Below are 19,551 nucleotides of genomic sequence, written 5' to 3'. Positions count from 1 at the left end.
TTTTTAACTTGATCCCTATTTTGTTTTGTTAATGCTAATACTTATATTTTTGATTCAATTTTAATTGTTTTAATGATGTGTGTAATATAGCATTACTTTGAAGTTTCGAGGACTAACATGAGAATAACTACCAAAATCACATATAATAGGATTATAACAAAGTTTATAGATTAAATCGAAGAAATGAAGTTAAAAGACTTGTTTCACCTAAAAAAAACTTCGATTTTTGACATCACTACTTGTAAAGAATTATTTTTTAGTATCTAATTACACTAAATCAAAGAATAAGGATTAAATTGTAAGATTTAGTATAGTATAGGGACACTAATTAGAGCGTTTGATTTTGATGATGAGAGGGTGGCCCATATGGACCCATTAGGCACAAATAAACAATGTTTGAATCCAAAGCCCACCAAAGTCTTTTTCAGAATCCATAAATTTTGAAACTTTGATTTTGTTTTTATCTGTCATTTCCCGAAGAAGAAGGTATTTTTTTTTCCAATTTCAAAAACGAGCGGGCCTTATTTTAAGCTCAGGCGGAGAAGCGTAGTCTCATTCAAACCCAGAGCTGTCAATTCTTCTTCTTCTTCTTCTTCTTCTTCTTCTTCTTCTTCTTCTTCTTTTTCCCCTTTTTGAGTGATTAAATCCTTTTTTTTAATTGGGTCTTCCACGTTTCAACATTCTAGCAATGTCCAGAGAGATTTCCAGCTTTGGGTTCGTCTCCAAAAACGCAAACGAGAACGAGTTCGAGACCTCCTCGAGTTCAGCTCATTTCCCTCCTCCCAGAACCCCGCTGAACTCAATCCCAGATCCATCTCAATACCAGAAAGAATCCCGGAATCAATATGAACACGATGTTGTCGATTCCAGGGACAAATCGGATACCACCAGAGCACTTCTTAGAACCCCCAAGCTTACGACTCTCCGTGGGAAGCTGCATTCAGAGTCTAACTCCGCTCAGAATACTCCAGCAAGGGCTACTCATCGGTTTTCGCTCGGTGGCGCCGGAGCTGGACCTTGTGTTGCAGGTAAAGCTAGTCAACTTCTGGGAGGAAGAAGTGGATTGAGCTCCACTTCATCTTTAAAGGTTCAGAGAGGGGTTTCGATGACCGATGATTCTAGTCTCTCGGTTGAAGCTCCGCATTTCGAGCTCATCGAGGATCCTTCCTTTTGGAGAGATCGCAATGTGCAGGTATTTGTGCATGCATTTAAGGCTGAGTAAGGAAACTGAGAAAACCCAAAAATTGATTTGAACAACATTGTGTAATTCAATTCGGTTTAGATTTTTCATTTTGTTGTTCGATTTCTGTTCGGTTTAAACATTAATTTTATAATTCAGTTCAATTTCAGTTTTATTTTTATTTTTTTATATATATTTCAACTTGTATGGTTACACTTGATTGAAGTATGTTTTATGGATGTTGACTGTTGAGTTTGAAAAATAGTGATAGTTAATAACCATAAAATTGAATCGAAACGAAATGAATATTATGATTTTTATGCCATTCGGTTTCGGTTTCAATTTTAGAAATATCTCACAGGATAGTTCCGTTCATTTTTTTATCAAAAAACCAAACCGAACCAACTGAATACACCCCTACATGCAATCATGCATTTAATTGTCGTTCTATTTGGGAGTTACAATTCCCATTTCTTTACTGATCTCGACTTTCAGGTGTTGATAAGGATTCGGCCACTGAGTACGACGGAGATGGTTTCACAAGGGTACGGCCGGTGTTTGAAGCAAGAGAGTGCACAGACTTTACTGTGGCTTGGACATGCCGAGACCAGATTTACCTTTGACCATGTAGCTTGCGAGACCATATCGCAGGTTCCATTTTAACATGAGAACTAGTAATATCGTTTCGGTAGTTAAAAGGAGAATTATGTATAATTTGCATGTAGAGTTATGTTGGATATTTGCTTGAAACTTGGTGTAGGAAAAGCTTTTCAGAGTAGTTGGATTACCCATGGTGGAGAACTGCATGTCTGGGTATAATAGCTGTATGTTCGCTTATGGTCAGGTAAGTAATGCTGTTTCGCTCTCTCATTTTTTGAATTAAAAGGCTTTTGCATACCCCAAATTAATACGTTGAATGAATATGACTTATATCGTAAATAAATACCTAAAGTTTGTCATTTTGTTCTAAAAAGTTGACACTGGCATTAATTAAAGGATAGTTTATGTACTTAAATGAAAAAAGTGTATTTTATGTACCTATTTTAACCAAAAAATAATTTAGGTACCTATTTTGACCAAAATGATAACTTTAGGTACTTAAATGAAACAGATTATAGACATTAGGAACTTATTTGTAACATAAGGCATTCCAAAACTTTTTACCTGCAGACTGGTAGCGGCAAAACGTATACTATGATGGGTGACATTTATGAGGTGGAAGGTCAGCTCAGTGAAGATTGTGGACTAGCACCCCGTATATTTGAATATTTATTTTCGAGGATTAGAATGGTGAGAATGTTATTCCTCATTCTGTTAAAAGTACTTTATGTTTATACTTTTGTGGGAAATATTTATTCAAGTTTGTATATGTAGGAAGAAGAGAGCAGGAAGGAAGAGAAGTTGAGATTCAGTTGTAAATGTTCCTTTCTAGAAATATATAATGAGCAAATAACGGATCTTCTGGACCCCTCATCAACTAATATGCAAGTAATTGAAATGTTTCCTTTTTGTTCATGTTTGGTAATCCACATATATTACACCATAGTAGGTCATAAAACTGATTTCCCTGCTGTAGCTCAGAGAAGACTTGAAGAAAGGTGTATATGTGGAAAATCTTATGGAGTATAATGTGCGGAATGTTGATGATGTTCTCAAGCTTCTGTTGCAGGTAATAATGACATATAAATAGTAAAAAATATTCTACTTCTTTACTATTTGCCTAATATACTGGTTATAGAGAGTGAAAATAATTGCTCCAACTTTTGATTTCGTTACACACAGGGTGCTTCAAACAGAAGAATGGCAGCAACCAACATGAACATTGAGAGCAGCCGATCCCATAGTGTTTTCACTTGTATCATTGAAAGCCATTGGGAAAAGGACTCTATGACTCACTTCAGATTTGCAAGGTTAAATTTAGTGGATTTAGCGGGTTCTGAAAGGTAATGTGCTCGTGGAATCATTTTTTTTCAGTTGATCTGTTTTGAAAGCCAAAATAATTACCTTTAAAATTTAGGCAGAAGAGCTCGGGTGCAGAAGGAGATCGTCTGAAAGAAGCAGCAAACATAAACAAATCTTTGTCAACTCTTGGGTAATTAACCTTATTTTTTTTACTCAGTGTAGTTTCCCTGAAGATATTGCAACTCCCTATCATGTTTGTTGCAATATATTCCATGCAATGCAATGGTATCTTTTCTATGTTCTTATTTCATTCTCGGTTATTTTGGTGAATGTGAAATGCATCACATTATGTCTCTTCTGCTGCCAGTGGGCAGTTTCAAACCAGCTTTCTGGTCGAGTTTCTTTTGATATGGCTCTTGGGCTAGATGTCAGCCCCTCGTTTGTGTTAATATCTTTACACTCTTTCTACCTCACTTCCAGATTGAAAACAGTAAATATTCATGGATATCTTTATACAATGCAATCTAGCAAGAGTCATTGTGCACCCAAAGTGATCTATAAAAAACATAGAACTATAGTTTCCTTTAGGGATGGTTTAGACTTTCACTGGTTGGCATTTTCTTGACTTTCGTTTTGATTGCCAAGTTATTTTAAATGTAAGGTAGACAGCTAGGAAGCACTGAAGCTTCTCTCAAGCATAAAATGCACAGAAGTTATCTCTTGTAGAGGGTTGATCAATGAGTATCTCTAAACGAGCTAGTGGATTTGATCAATGAGTATCTCTAAACAAGCTAGTGGATTTGATCTTAATGATAAAAGTATACGTGGAATGAACGCCTAATTTGAGTATAATATGGTACTCATGATGGACAAACCATATGCTCAAACTAAATCCAGAAGTTCTGTTTTGTATATTTACTTTTAATGCAATCTAAAAAGAAGGTTTATGTGCAATGTATTTACTTTTCGCTCTGCTGCTTTCACCATTTTAGCCTTGTAATAATGTCTTTGGTGGATATGGCACATGGAAAACATAGACATGTTCCGTACAGAGATTCTCGGCTGACATTTCTGCTTCAGGTTAGATAATGCAAACTCTCAACTGAAAATAGCTCCATTGTCTTGGTAGCTTGCTTAAAGTTTTCAACTAACCATGATATGGGAAGCAGGATTCCCTAGGCGGAAACTCAAAAACCACAATAATTGCAAATGTCAGCCCATCAATTTGGTCTGTTCAACAATTAATTATTCTTTGTGACATCATAAACTTTTTGTTGTGACCCTTTTTGTTTTTCTTCTTCTAATGTAACTTGATTCTTTTGTTTTTTGCAGTGCTGCAAATGAAACTCTAAGCACACTGAAGTTTGGTCAGCGTGCTAAACTTATTCAAAATAATGTATGTACTTTCGATGCTTGGAGCTTCATAAATCAAAATTGCTTATGCCTATTGATGTCTTACAAATTGTTGAAGGTCTTATTACCTTTTCATTTTTTTCCAGGCTAAAGTGAATGAAGATGCTTCAGGTGATGTTAATGCACTACAGCGACAAATCGAACAATTAAAGGTATGTGCTAGTCACAGTTTGCTTCTTCCTCCACATTCCAAAATTGTAAATCTGAATTGTTTACCATCTCAATAGAGCCAACTGTCCTCATTGTTGAAGCATCATAATTTCCCAGAATCTCCAAACAGCCTTGTGCCAAGCTGTGAAGAACTGAGCAAGGGAGACTACTCAAGAAAAAATGAATACACTGGTGAAGTGGTTGCAGATTGTAGGATACAAAACATCAGCAATACCAAGGTCACCTTTTATGGTCATTTTGTTTACTTATTTTGTAAGGGTGATATGGGAATTTTATAATTAATCATTGGTAGTAAAGTCTAGCAGATGCGACTCATGGAGGCTACTTTGGCTGGTTCCTTAAGGAGAGAAAAGATGGCAGAAACTGCAACCCTGAAATTAGAGGCAGAAATTGAGCAAATGAAACACTTGGTATGTCTTATCCTAAGGATCAATTCTTAATTCTTTATACGGGATGGTCTCCAAGAATTCTTTTATCAGTTCTGGTAAAGTAGTAATATAAACAACTGTTTATACGGGGTTACCAAACAGTCGAAATCCTTTCTTGCAGGTTTGCCAAAAGGAAGAAGATGTTCAACGTACTAAAATGATGCTTAGGTTTCGGGAGGAGAAGATAAAAAATTATGAATTGTTGTCAACTGGCCTAATATCAACTGAGGAGTACCTCATGGAGGAAAACCAAGCTTTGAAGGCAGAAATTGAATTGCTTCGGACAAAGATTGACAGAAATCCGGAATTGACACGTTTTGCTTTAGAGAATATTAGACTTCTTGAACAGCTGCAAACGTAAACATCTTATTCTCACTCTATTACCTCTCTTGATTCCAGTGACTAAATTTGCGTATTTTATGCCAGATTTCAAAAATATTATGAGCAAGGAGAGCGAGAAACATTGCTGGGTGAAATTTCGGAACTGCAGGACCAGGTTTGGGGAGTGCAATTTTGTTGAAAATTTGATTTTTGGCTTGTTATAACAGACTGAAGCTTTTTCTTGATATGCAGCTTCATGAAGTTCTTGAAGGAAAGAATAGATTATCCTCTAGATATGAGAATCAGGTTGGCATGCACAATCATATTATTTATGTCATGAATAGTACTATCTGATCTGTACTTTACCTTTGATAAATTCCAAACTGATGACGTGTGAATTTCAGAATGGGAACACTGTGAAGGAGTTGGAAGATTGCAGGAACATGAATTCAAAATTGATGAGGTATTTAATAAATCAATGATCTTTATATTCCTAGGTGTTGCTTGTTGGCTTTCAGTACTATTTAACTTTTAATGACTATCAGGGGTATAGTTGTATCAGCCTTTTATATGACTTATCCAAGGAGGATCAATTGTCCTTTATCTACAGATTTAACAATTTTTTCTTTCTTTTTACACTAATGAATTAAGCGCTGGCCTAGAATACAGCTTTAATTTGTCATTTCTTTGAAGAAATATTTCCTACTCTGTTGTATGGAATCTCATTACAGGTTTTTGTCTTCAGGGAAGTAGAAGAGTTACAAGTGGAACTGAGAAAATACTTGAACTGTAGTCATGTAGAATTTGATTCTGTAAGAAAAACTATGAACTAGTGAATGAAGGGGTGTGATAGGTTAATCTATGTCCTTAAGTAGCTTATACAAGTTCTGTCCTTTATAGGTTACTGATTCACCATCCAAGGATCATGGTGAACGTAGGCAAGCGGACAAATATTCATTGGTAAGAAAAAATCAACTTGTCTGTTGCTCCCTGTTAATTTATTAATGACATTTTATGTAGTAATGGGTATCCTGCTGTTGTATTTATATTCTGTTTCCTTCAGTGATTAAGGATACTGATACAGTAGATGCATTAAAGAGAAAGAACATTTTAGGTTTTGTGTAAAGGCAGTCTATACTCCGATGTAGAAGCATCCACCAACATGAAAAACAAAATTATATATTGTTTTAATCTAAGAAAAAAAATCGAGGGAGAGGGAAAGAACAAAAGAGGTAATGCAAGAGAAATCTGATTTTTTAGTTAGGACATTACAATAGTTCAAATAAACTGAGTTTTTGATTTCTAATAGGACTTTTCTGCTAAATATAAAATTCTATCTAGAGATAGAATTTACAAAGACTACTAAAACTTATCCTTTCTTATCATGTAAGACTCCTAAACAACAAATGAGACTTCTACACGGCTGATTCTGACAATAAGTAACAATCTTTTTCACTTTTCTAATGGAAACTATCTTACAGGTTGATACCATATCAGCCCATAGTGACTCTGGAGATGAGATAGCATCCTATTCCCAAAATAATGATCTGGGTTTAGAGAACCAAAATCAGCAGAATACAAGTGTTGCTTCAGTTGTGCAGCATAGGGCCACTCAAGAGTTGATGGTTGCAAGATTGTTAATTAAGGAAAGGGAAACTGAGCACATGCATCTACTCAAAGAGCTGCAACATCTCCAGGAAGAGAACAGAAGGTACATGGGAATCATTAGCAATGAAGACAAGCTGGAAAGTGAATCTGTTCATAAACTTAAAATTCATTGCCTTGAGCAAGATCAATTAGCATCTAAAAAGGAAGGCCTGGTCATTAAGAGTGAAATCATTGATGCAAAGGATTTACGTGACAAGTTGGATAGATTAACTAAGGACCTGGAGAAAGCCAAATTACTTAACTGTCAATATCAACAGGTTCAAGCATCACAGTTATCTTGCCAGCATGAAGCTGATTTAGTCCGTGAACAGGTTGAAATGGAAACAGCTAGGACAATCCTTCAATTGCAGGAAGAGGTTGTTGCGCTTCAGTTAGAATTTGATGAGAAACTAGCTTCCATTACTCAAGAAAATACGAGGCTAAGAGATACAATCACAGCTAAAGAGGAAGAAATAAAGTCAATTTGTATTGATTGGGAAAGGGCAACTTTAGAACTCACTAGCTTCCTTCTAGATGGTTCTAAATCCCTCAAAGGTGCCTCTCGGCTGGTAGAAAACATTGCTTGTTTGTTTCCTCAAATTAATGTTTGGGTTGGTGAAAATGTTGAGAGGGCTGCAAGAGTTTGCATTGAAAAAGAAGAACGAATTCTACTTCTGCAGAGAAGCTTGGAAGACGCACAGAGAATGATAGTGGAAATGGAGATGAAGTTAAGTTCCTTGAAGGGAGCAACAATTGCTTTTAATGAATTTAAGGAATCAGATGTTGATGTGAAAGCAGATGAGGTAGCTAGTTCAAGAATCTTTCCCAATGATGAGACAGATTTGGAAGTTCTGGCAAATGAACTCAAACATAAGGAGGATCAGCTTATCCTAGCAGAAAAACGAGCTAATGCTGCTTTCTTTATTGCAAAATGGCTTGTAGATTGCAACAAGGTTCCTTGTAGAGATCATGCTGAGATGGACATCCCAGACTTAAACCTAACCACTTCTGAGGGAATGCAAAGTGATGTAATGGATGGGATGATGGCTCATATGAAGTTTCTGACAACAGATAATCTTAAGGCCCAAGTGGAGTTGGCAAAGTTAGTAATACTAGAGTCTAAGAATGTTATCAATACATTTTATGAAGATGCAGAGGTCCATTTATCTGCCTTCCAAACAGACATTCTCGAAGCCTCTTCAGTTTACAAGGTTTTTCTTCAGGATCTGCTGAGAGAAGTTCTTGAAACGAGGAGTAAAATTTTTGAACTAAAAGAGAACTGTAAACGTTTTCAGACTTCTAGAATCAAAATGCAATCAGTGGAGGCAGCTAAGTCTTTGAAGTGTCACCTTCTGCATCAAATAAAAGATGAAATTGTTGAGGCAAATCAAAGTCTTAAATCAATTAAAGATTGCATTAAAACAAAAGCTAGTATGCATGCCCACCTGCCAAATGGTGAAGACGTGATTGAAAAGTACAGTTGGAGTTCTATTTCAACTTCAAGCTCTGATTATTCAACTGAAAGTATTGCTTCTGAAAATGATTTGATTGGATCACACTGCTCCATGAAGGCAACTGAGGTGGTGCATGATACAAAATCTGAAGAAGTCTCACCTGAATCTGATTCAGGACCCTCAGAAAGTTCAGGAACATTTGGCCTAAGAAATGAGTTGTGGAATGCATTGGGTGTTTTCCAGAAATTATACGTTTTGTTAACCACAATCCTTAATGAGAGAGATATTGGAGAACATTCGCATACTGAAGGTACAAATTTAGATGGATTTTATGTTTGTAAAAGAAAAACTACATGAAATATATATGAAATTAAACTAAATAACTTATTGATGGCAGAGCTTCCTTCTTTGGGGTTGACAATGGAGATTGATAAAGCAGAATCCCAGAATACTATAGAGGTATGCATTAACTCTAGATTTATTTTTGTTCCGGTGGGAGGATTGGTGTATATTAAACGTCTTCATATGATAACTAAAATCATATTTAGTTATAACACGAGAAAGACTGACCTTTAATTTGAGGCAATATTCTCTGATATGCAGGAACTTTCTGATGAGACCAGTCCTGCCAAACGTGTTTTTAAAAAATTCGAGGAGGCCCACGCAACCATGAAGGAAGCTGATTATACATTAAATGCATTGATGAAAGAAAATGAAAACGCACAAGTTTTGAATACTATGTGGAGGCAAGCAAGTGAAGAAATGATGGTAGATAAATCAAACTTGATCGATGAACTTGAAAAGCTCAGGTATTCAATAAGCTTGAAAGAAAGAGAGAATGAATTGCTGCAGGATCAAATACGTTGTACTCTGATTGAAACAGCCGAATCAATATCTTTGCTTGAAGGGTGTTTCCAACAAATGCAACGACAAACTGAGGATAAGTTTAAGGTTTTATACTCTGATGTCTTATCTATTAGTCAGGAGGTGCTCTTCACTATTTGCAACTCAAGATCATCACTAGAAAATATTTGCTTTGAGATGATACAGAAAGAATTTTCATTATTTGTTTTGTATCACTGCCATTTTGGAGACTTCATCCACAAAACTTTAAGTTTCAGCAGCGAATTATGTTCTCGTCCATTGCACAGACCAGAACTCCACTCTGTTGCAAATACTTCTATAAGGATTCACTCCATCAGTCAAGGTGAAAATGAGGTTTATCATAAGAAAAGTACAGTGGGTGAGGATGAAAGCAAGCAACTCAAACATTTAGAAGATGGAGGCCAAGATCTCTCACATGATGATTTGATAGATGAAAATTTCTCTCTGAAGAAAGAATTGAAAAGGAAAGAAGTTTTGTTGGAGGGTTTACTTTTTGATCTTCACTTGTTGCAAGAAGCAACTTCCGATAACCAGGAAATCAAAGATGAAAGTGAAAAGCTGACTGTGGGTTTGAAGCAAGTTTGCCATGAACTAGAGATGAAAGCAAATCAAGTTGATGACTTGTTAATTCAGCACAGGAAACTTGAAAATCGTCTAAGTGATGCTGAAAATGCTCTGTTAATATCAAATTCCAATCTGGAGCAGGCTAAAGAAAAAATAAATTCTCTCTTAGATGAAAATGATGAGATGAGAATTCTTTTAAAAGACCTCTATCACAAGAAAGCCAAGGCTGAAGAAGGACTGGAAGAACAGAAGGAGGTGGTGAAAGGATTGGAAAAAGAAATTCTTAATTTGAATTATTCATTGGAAAAAGATTTACTGTCAGTGGTTGAAGGCATTGAAGAGGACTTAAGAAAGGTCACTAGTGAGAGAGATGAGCTCTGTGAAGAAAGTTTCTGTCTAAATGATCAGCTTGAGATGGTCCGTGCGATGGCTGATGAAAATGAAGCCATTGCAGTTGAAGCTCGCCAGGTACATATCGGTTTATTCTTTTATCAAATAATGTCAGCCGTGTTCCTTGTACTAAATTTGGATTTCCTTTGTTGTAGGCGTCAGAAGCAAGTAAAATATATGCTGAACAAAAGGAGGAGGAGGTCAAGATTCTTGAGCATTCTGTTGAGGAACTTGAATCTACTGTAAATGTCTTGGAGAAAAAGGTTAGGAATTTGAAATTTTAATATTTCTATGAACTGGCATTGCTGAACTGATGGAGATCAGATATGGTCAAGTATTTTCTTTTCTTTTTTTTTTGATAAGAATTTCAGGCCTGTCAAGTATTTTCTTTTCCTTGATGGAAAAAATGTAACTTGGCTTTGAAATAATTGTGTTCCTTCAGAGCTTTCTGCTGTCTTGATTACTAAATTATCTTTCCCTATTGTAACTGAAAGGTCTGACTTGTATTAATCCTAGGTTTATGAATTGGATGAGGAGGTAGAGAGACATCGGTTCATCAGAATTTCATTAGAGCATGAACTCCAATTTCTTCGAGATAGATTGTCAAAAGTAGATAACTTCGTAGACACGCATTCAGTCAACTCAAATGCTGAACAAACTGAAGATCATTTTTCTAGGTCAAGACCACTATATACTTTCTTATTAGAATTTCTGGTTTCTTCTGCTTCTCTTTTGGGTATTCAGAAAGAGGTTTCAATGCAGGCAAATGCACAATAGATTGCTACTGCTCCATGAGGCACGTGATCAAATAAGGATCCTAGAGAGGGAAAGAGAAGAGCTGAGGGTGGAGGTTGATTCCTAATTTTCTTCCTATTGACTGCATTCCAATTTGTATAGGCTTTTGAAAAGTAGAACATGTTATTACAATATTATCTCCTTTTCTTGTATTTTAGTGAACTTTTTCAATTGCATTGTAGATCAAACAATGCAAAGAGTACATCTCGGAACTTGTACTACATTCTGAAGCCCAAGCATTTCAGTACCAGCAGAAGGTATCACTTATACTCTTCACTATGAACACTAGTAGGTTTACAAATTGTATTTGAGCCTATGTTACTCAGACGCTGGTGTTAGTGTCGGATACGGGTATGGTTAGATTTTTCTAAGTTCTTCAACGTAGTTGGAGGATCCTTGGAGGTCATATCTCCATGTATCATATCCGAAACGGGTACTTTAAGAACAATGAAGAGTCAGAGCAACATAGTTTGTGCCATTTTGTATTATACATAAGATTCTGAGTGAACTCCTTAGGTAATTAGTTCTGTGAGATTTTAAAGGGTTCTCTTTGGAGCTTTCATTACTTAATAGCATAATACTCGGGTAATTTGGAAATGCCATAGCCTAAATTTGTCACTCTCTACCCATTGGAAAGAAAAGGATTACAAACCTTTAAAGGGGCAGGATACTTTTTCAACTATTTGACTGCAGTCACAACGCTCAAAATGTGAAATTGTTCTTTCATTCTTATCCGTTTATGACTTTAACATCCTATCATGCATAAGAGTTTCCATTAAAATATTCCTTAACCAAAAAAGAAATGTTGCCTCATTTACTTAGAGAACAAAACGGTAATAAAGATTCCTATTTTGTTAAACTTGTTATAGACATTGCTCCTCTCTACTTTCCAAATTATAGACTTTGTCTTCCATGTCAAACTTGTTATAGTACACGTCTTTTTCACCCCTCCTTTTTGAACAGTACAAAACCTTGGAGGCCATGATTCATGAAATAAAAACAGATTTGCCTACTTCAACCTCTACGGTATCAACATTGGACAAAAATGAGAAGACCTCAACAAGAAGCAGGGGTTCAAGCTCACCATTCCGGTGCATTTCAAGTTTGGTACAACAAATGAGTTCAGAGAAGGATCAAGAATTGTCAAATGCCCGGCTTCGTATAGAGGAACTGGAAGCATTGTCAGCTAGTCGACAGAAAGAGGTATAGATGTTTCTCATTTATTTCCTTTTAACGAGACTTTCTGAACCTATCATTAGAATATAGTGAGGAGTAATAGATTTAAGTTCTACTTTAACCTCGCAAGCAGAGTTTTATTGTGTCTGAAAGAGGTCTACTCGTTACTTTTCTATCATATCTTTCCATCTCTTACCATGTGAAACTAGCAGCTAAGCCCACTTGCATACATCTTTCTCTGCTGGTAGTTGGATTACTTGTGACTAATCATGAAGTTTCTAACTCATTCTATACTGGATCAGATATATATGCTAAACACTAGGCTAGCTGCAGCAGAAAGCATGACCCATGATGTCATCAGGGATTTACTTGGCGTCAAATTGGACATGACTAATTATGCTGTAAGATTCTGATTATTCCCCCATTAAAACATGAATACTTTCAGGCAAATTACTTATTTAAGCATTATATTTGCCTGCGTGTTCCAGAACTTAATAGACCAACAACAGGTTCAAGACCTTTTGAAGGAGGCCAATCGGCAAGCAGAAGAGTTCCTTGCAAAGGTTTGCATGATTAAACTTGAAAGTATTCATCTTGATTTATCTGAATATACTTAATGGCCTAATGTGCATATCGTTTCATTTTTTTAGGAGCAAGAAATTCTCAAATTAAGAAAGCAGGTTACTGATTTCATGGAGGAAAAAGAGAGGTTAGACCCATTTCTTTTCGTTGGTTCAATAAGAATCTTAAATTTATTTCTGCCAATGTAATGTGGGTCCTTACCCTTTAAAATGTTAGAATCTGAATCCAGACTCAGAATAAATAATCAAGTTTTATGTGTCAAAGAACTAATTATCTTCATCGCATCGTCTCTTAATGGGTATTTGTGCACTGCAGTTGCTTGTGTGAAATAAATAAGAAAGATGCAGATATACTCACTGCACAAGTGGCATTAGAGCAGATGCAACAGCGAGATCAGTTGCTTTCTGCACAGAATGAAATGTTAAAGGTAATTTCAGTCAAATTATGATTCTTATCGACTTTGGGATTTAGTCCCTGTACTTTTAATCTAGCTTAATCTAATCATCCTACTATCACTAAAATTACATTAGTTCAAATCACCACCCTTAAAAATACTCCGCTAGTTGGCTAATGTGTATTTTTTTGAAAATGTTCAACTCACGAGGTTGATCTAGATTTGTTTAGGTGATAAAATGATAGAAAATAACAATTTTGAAAACCATGTTTTTGAATGAAATAAAAGGAATTTCGGGTTTCGAATTTGTGAAGCACAACATCAATAATGGTAAGATGATCAAATTATGTAAAATTAATCTATAGGGATTAAATCTAAAGTTAAGGACGAAAATCATCATTATACCTAGTAATTTCTCATGCTGTTTAAGTTATTAATCATGTTTCTGCTCATACAGATGGATAAGAGCAATCTGATAAAGAGGGTTGCGGAACTCGATGAGTTGATAAAAACATATGAAGGAACAACATCAAGTAAAGAGAAGCACATAAGGCAGATTAAGGTTTGAGATTTTATGTGGACTTTAGAAGCTTTGTTAGGAGCTAGAGAAGCAATATTCTCAAGTTGTTTTGTTGTTGAAACAGGAGAATGGAGGTGTGAATATGGGGAGAAGGCTTGTTTCTCAAGTCGGTAGAAGCAGTAGTACCGGCCGTGTTCAACTGCACGGCGGGCAAGGGTTCGAAGCTAAATACAGTTAAGTTTGTTGGTATTATGAGATGATTATGATCAAGAATTGAATTGGTGGAGAGTTGCATTGTGTTCATTCTTTCTATCCTTGGAAATCCAGGGAGAGAGCGATTTGTGTAAAGTGAGTGAAGCCTCTGATTTATTATTGTGTAAATAAATTTTACTTTGGCTTGGTCTATGCATAATAGAGCAAAAAACGCTTTGGTTTGCTTTCCTTATTTCTTGTCTCTGCATCAAAAGGTTTGATTTGTTGAATATTTCGATATGAATGAAGGGTTTCAAAAAAAATTTAGGTTAAACTACCTATTTAGTCACCCACCTATTATTTATTTTTAAAATTGTACCTAACGTTATGCTTTTGTTCTATTTTGATCATTTTTTAATGATGATGTTGATATGTCATCATAGGGTAATGCAATGTCAACATTGAAAAGAAAAAAAATCGCATATGTATTACCGTTAATTTTTTAACGAAGGGTAATGATCTTTTCATATTAACAAATAGTTCATATTGAAGCACTCAATTTTTTTTAAAAAAAAATCAGTTAAATCTTAATTTTGAGAAATAAAAAAAATCAAAGGAATAATAATATTTTACAATATCTATAACTATAAATATAAATAAGTTAGTTTTACAGAAAATATTTTTCTTATTTTTGTAGTATTTAATTAACGAAAAACGTTTCTTTTTCTTTTTGGTATTTGATTGATGTAAAACGTTTTTTAATGTAATGTAAATTTCTGGATTTTTTTTCGGTTCTTTTATTATTTTTAAACTACTTTCATTTCTTATTTTTTTAAATTATTTGCTTAATTTTTTTACCTCAAAGTAAACACACAAAATAATATTATTTATTGTTTTTATAAAAATATTGCTATTAAATTATTAATAATAACTAATATTTAATATTAATTTCATATTATTTCAATATATATATTGATTTTTAAACTATTTTGAAACGCATTTATTAATAATTGATTATTTTAATAATATAATTGATTATTATTAAAATATAAATAATTAATATAAGAGTTAACTACATGATTGATCATTTCATGTTTATGTTTTGTCTACTTTTTCTTACTAATTTCAAAAAACATAATATTTGTTCACTTTTATTTTTATTTTATTAAGATGTGGTCACCATGAGTTAAATGTCGTCTTTAACAGTTAACAAATTAGGTGACATGACAATCAAATATTTTGGTATAATTAAATATTTGATCCTTACTATCTACATTTTCTCTCAATTTAGTCATTATTTTAATAAATTTAATCCTCCAATTGAGTGATGCCACATGTCGTGCCATGTGTATAAAAACTTAACTTAAATTCATAATATTATTTATATATTAACTTTAAAAAAAATTATATTAACTTATTAAATATATTTTTATTAAATACTTAACTTTAAATTAATAATATGTTATATATATTCACATGTGGTATCATTTGATTGGAGGTTTAAATTTATTTTTATTTATTATAAGTATGACTAAATTGAGAGAATATATAAATAACATAGATCAAATGAGTGATTATACCAAAATATTTGACAGTCATGTTACCTAATTTGTTAAATGTTAACGACAATTAACCCGTGGTGATTACATCTTAATTAAATAAAAAAGAAAATGACCATAACTTAATTAAATAAAAACAAAAGAAACTATATATTATATTTTGTGAAGTCAGTGAGGAAAAGTGTACAAAACACAAATATAAGTGATCAATCATATAGTTAACCCTTAATATAATCAATACTCGTCCCACTAAATGTCTATCTTTTGTTTTTTTAAAATTGTCTCATTCAAAATATCCTATTAGAAAAGTCAACAAGTAATAACACTTATGTAACATCCCAAACTAGGGGTTAGTGGCTAAATTGTAAAGTTTAAGAATTTGATGAATTAAGTAGAAGAATGGAATAATTCGATGATTTATTTGGAAATAATTCCTAAAAGTTGTTAGTAATTATTAAAGTAGATGAAGGGCAAAATGGTCATTGAACAAAGATAATATTAAATATTAATAAATGGGTATTATAATATATGAGAGGTATGATTGAAGAGATAAGTTTTAGACTTATCTTCTTCATCTTCATCTTCTCTCAAACGTGAAGAGCCAGCTTGCAAAGGTGAGTTTCTTTGTTAGTTGGTTATTTGCTAAATTTATGGTTGGGTTTTGATCATTAGATAATAACTAAGCTTAAGGAAAGCTTAGGTTATCTTAAGATTGAAAGATAAAGAAGTTATGAAAGATTAAAGAAAATGGGTTTTTAAAGGAAATTTTGGAAAAGAGTTAATAAGAGATTTTTAAGATGGAATTTGACTTGTCATCAAGAAGAATAAGAGATTTATGAAGTTAGAAAAGATTTATAACAAATTTGAAAGTTTAGTAAGATTCTTAATTTTAATAATCTTGATGAAATATGGAAGATAAATATGATTTATATGGACATAAGTTGGTTTCAATAATGATAGTTGAGTTTAAAGTCATAATAGGGGATTAAAATAGAAGAATTGAATGAAGAATTGATGAATTTCGGGCTTGAAATGTAATTTCTGGACAAGGTGCATCGATGCACATTCATAAGTGCATCGATGCATTCCTTTAAAAGAAAGAACATCGAATGCCTTTGATGCATCGATGCATAGCTAATGCATCGATGCATCCTTTTAAAATAAAAACATCGAATGCATTTTATGCACCGATGCACAAGTAGTGCATCGATGCATACCTTCATTGAAAGAGGAAATGGGCTTTTCTCTTAGCCTAAGAAGTGACAGTTTAGAATATATCAATTGGAATATTGATATGAATCTGTGTATTGTTATGTAGAGATAGAAAGTGATCCGTTTCAGGACAATTGAGGAATTAGAATCGAATCAAAGCAAAGCTAAGGTGAGTGCAATTTATTTTGTACTTATTTTATTGAATTAACATTGGCTTGTGATGAGCCAGTGATGGAGTTACTATGGTAAGAAGTAACTTTTAAATTGTTATGTGATTACCATGTATGCATTAATACATAGAAATAGATGGATGCTATGTTATATGATTTATATGCTTAAGTGAAAATGCAACATATAATATATGTTATTTGACATGACATGCATGGTTACATGAAAGAAAGCTATGTGACTACATGTATATGTGAAAGAAGCTATAAGCTTATATGCACATGTAATATACGTGATATGAATTACATGAAATGATTTACATGAATACATGTATATATATAATACATGTGATATGATATGAGATATATGGTTACACATACATGTGATATATGACAGAAGAGAAAGAACAAGTGATACGAAATGTATAAATAAATGCCCATAGTATATGATACGAGAGCTATAGGTATAGTTGGCATGCCAAGAGTCGAGGGTTTTACCTATGTCTTTCGAGACATATGGACAGTATACCTATGTTCTAAGGAACATATGGACAGTTTACCTAGGTTATTTGGGACCTATGGACAGTTGCCGAGGTTCTTTATGACCTCTGGATAGTTACCGGGGTCTGTGTGACCTCTGGATAGGTCCTTCGGGACATTTATACGAGCTGTGGTGACATCATTAGTGCACAACCTCAATGTACTCACATACCTCTATTCTCAATAATATACATGGGCAATGAAATTGAAAGACAAATGAAAGTGAAAGTGATAAAAGAAGGTAAGTTGCATGTGTGCATGACCTGATTGTATATTGTTATCATACCATAGATTCATGCATATTGATATGTAGTGATTCAATGATATGAATGCACATACATGAATTATATGTGTTATATGATGAGTATATGGTAAGTGGAAAAGATTATTGATAGTGTTTGTATATGTATGTCTTTTATTTATATGAAATGATATATGGTTATATTATATGTTTTATATGCCTCACTAAGTCTATGACTTAGCGTGTAAGTGATTTACACGTAGGTACCAAGAACGAGAAGTGAAAGAATAGAAGTGGCAAAGACAGTATCACTACTAAAAGATCAGATCAGAAGTATTTGACAAAGTATGTATTTGATTATGTATAAAGTGTTGGCATGTAATAAGTCATTAAGTACGAGCACTCTGATCAAGTCTGTATTTTGTTTTAAATAAAGTTTTAAATTTCCCGGGATTTTTCTTAAGAGTCAAGATTTGAAAAGTCAATGTGACACGTCGGACTCGTATCCGGGTTGGGTACGGGTTGGGGGTGTTACAACTTATATTTCCTTTTTTAGCATGAACCAAGCGACCTAGGTGTTAAATGAATTATTTTTATTTCTTGAGGTCTCGGTTTCGAGCAAAAAAAAATGCTAGGGGGTGTGACCGTTGATACTGCCTTATATTTAGTAATTACCCTAGATTAATTAAAAAAATTCCTTTATCTCTCTTATATGTCTCACACTTATACACCTATTAAATGAAATCAATCATATTTTAGTAGGGTGGCAATCTGGTAGGAAAAAATTAAAAATTGTGGAAACCCGAATCGACGGGATGAGAAAAGTTTTATCCCTGAAGCTCAAATGGGGATAGGGAAAGTTTTATCCTTGAAACTCAAATGGGGATGGGGACGAAGATTGCTATATCCGAACCGTGGAGATCCCGAAAAATAATATTAACGATCCCCAATATTTTACAAAAATAATTGTGGGTATCCTCGAAAAATATCTGTGAGATTACACATTGCCACTGTTACATCTCAAAAGAACTAAAATTAAAGTTTAGATCTATTCATTTTTAATATACATTGATTTGTTGAAATTAAAAATGGTTAAGATTGTACATATAAATTAGATGTTAGATGAATATAAACTTTTATATTATAGATAGAGACCAATTTGAGACAATCTAATATATCTTACAAGTTTTAGGTATTGTATTGATTTAAAAAATGTTTGTTTATTTTTTGAGATGATGATTAACCGAAACTCGTAGGGATTCGTAATGGATGTGTATGGAGACAAAAAAAATCTCCGAAATATATAATAGGGATTCCCAAAACCGTACCTGCAAGTATTGGGGACGAAATGGATAATGAAAAACCGTCTCCGTCTCATTCCATTGCTATCTCTATATTTTAGGGATAATTTTATCATTTTTTGATTAAATATATATCCTAAAATTATGTGAATAATAATTAAAAGACACACATTATGAGACTAATTAAGTAATACTTTTTATTTTAATAAAATATATTAATTTAAATAGATTTTATTTATAAAAGTATAAAACATATTTTAATAATATTATTAACATAAATAATATTAATTATATTATTTTAATATTTTAAAAAAATGTTAATTTTTATAATAAATAGTATATTATTTATTACATTCTATAATTATAATAAACAATTTTTATAATTACAATACAATAGATGAAACACAATCTAAAATGCAAATCAGAGTGTAATACAGGGGCTTTACGGTGTTTCTCATACATGCATCGAGTTAGGATGTTAAAACTCGGAATAAAATCAAATTCTAAACTCGGTAAA

The 19,551-nt window shown here is 33.5% G+C and overlaps 1 protein-coding gene across 1 annotated transcript; it reads left to right on the top strand.

Moving 5' to 3' along the window:
* Positions 1-653: 653 nt before the first annotated feature.
* LOC120152498 (kinesin-like protein KIN-12C) lies at positions 654-14,215 on the top strand. Its single transcript, XM_039164709.1, has 34 exons — positions 654-1,192; positions 1,676-1,831; positions 1,941-2,024; positions 2,351-2,470; positions 2,555-2,668; positions 2,757-2,849; positions 2,963-3,123; positions 3,198-3,272; positions 4,075-4,162; positions 4,252-4,310; positions 4,415-4,478; positions 4,582-4,647; positions 4,723-4,884; positions 4,972-5,076; positions 5,216-5,451; positions 5,521-5,590; positions 5,668-5,721; positions 5,820-5,878; positions 6,161-6,227; positions 6,316-6,375; positions 6,897-8,826; positions 8,914-8,975; positions 9,120-10,433; positions 10,511-10,618; positions 10,872-11,032; positions 11,118-11,205; positions 11,333-11,407; positions 12,114-12,353; positions 12,629-12,727; positions 12,815-12,889; positions 12,977-13,035; positions 13,224-13,335; positions 13,760-13,864; positions 13,947-14,215. The coding sequence occupies exons 1-34, from the start codon at positions 689-691 to the stop codon at positions 14,058-14,060; spliced, it is 6,939 nt and encodes a 2,312-aa protein (XP_039020640.1). The 5' UTR covers positions 654-688; the 3' UTR covers positions 14,061-14,215.
* The last annotated feature ends 5,336 nt before the right edge of the window (positions 14,216-19,551 follow it).

The sequence above is a fragment of the Hibiscus syriacus genome, unplaced genomic scaffold (assembly GCF_006381635.1).
Source record: "Hibiscus syriacus cultivar Baekdansim isolate YM2019G1 unplaced genomic scaffold, ASM638163v2 tig00111092_pilon, whole genome shotgun sequence".
In the NCBI taxonomy this organism is placed as follows: domain Eukaryota; kingdom Viridiplantae; phylum Streptophyta; class Magnoliopsida; order Malvales; family Malvaceae; genus Hibiscus; species Hibiscus syriacus.
The sequence above is the reverse complement of the archived record's forward strand: the minus strand, read 5'-3'. Positions and strand labels throughout refer to the sequence as shown.

Excerpts from the sequence above, each read along its gene's own strand:
- LOC120152498 (XM_039164709.1), top strand. The coding sequence starts at position 689 with ATGTCCAGAGAGATTTCCAGCTTTGGGTTCGTCTCCAAAAACGCAAAC. Across the intron at positions 10,434-10,510 it reads TTGCAGTTGAAGCTCGCCAG|GCGTCAGAAGCAAGTAAAAT; the intron begins GTACATATCGGT and ends CCTTTGTTGTAG. Across the intron at positions 11,206-11,332 it reads GAGAAGAGCTGAGGGTGGAG|ATCAAACAATGCAAAGAGTA; the intron begins GTTGATTCCTAA and ends ATTGCATTGTAG.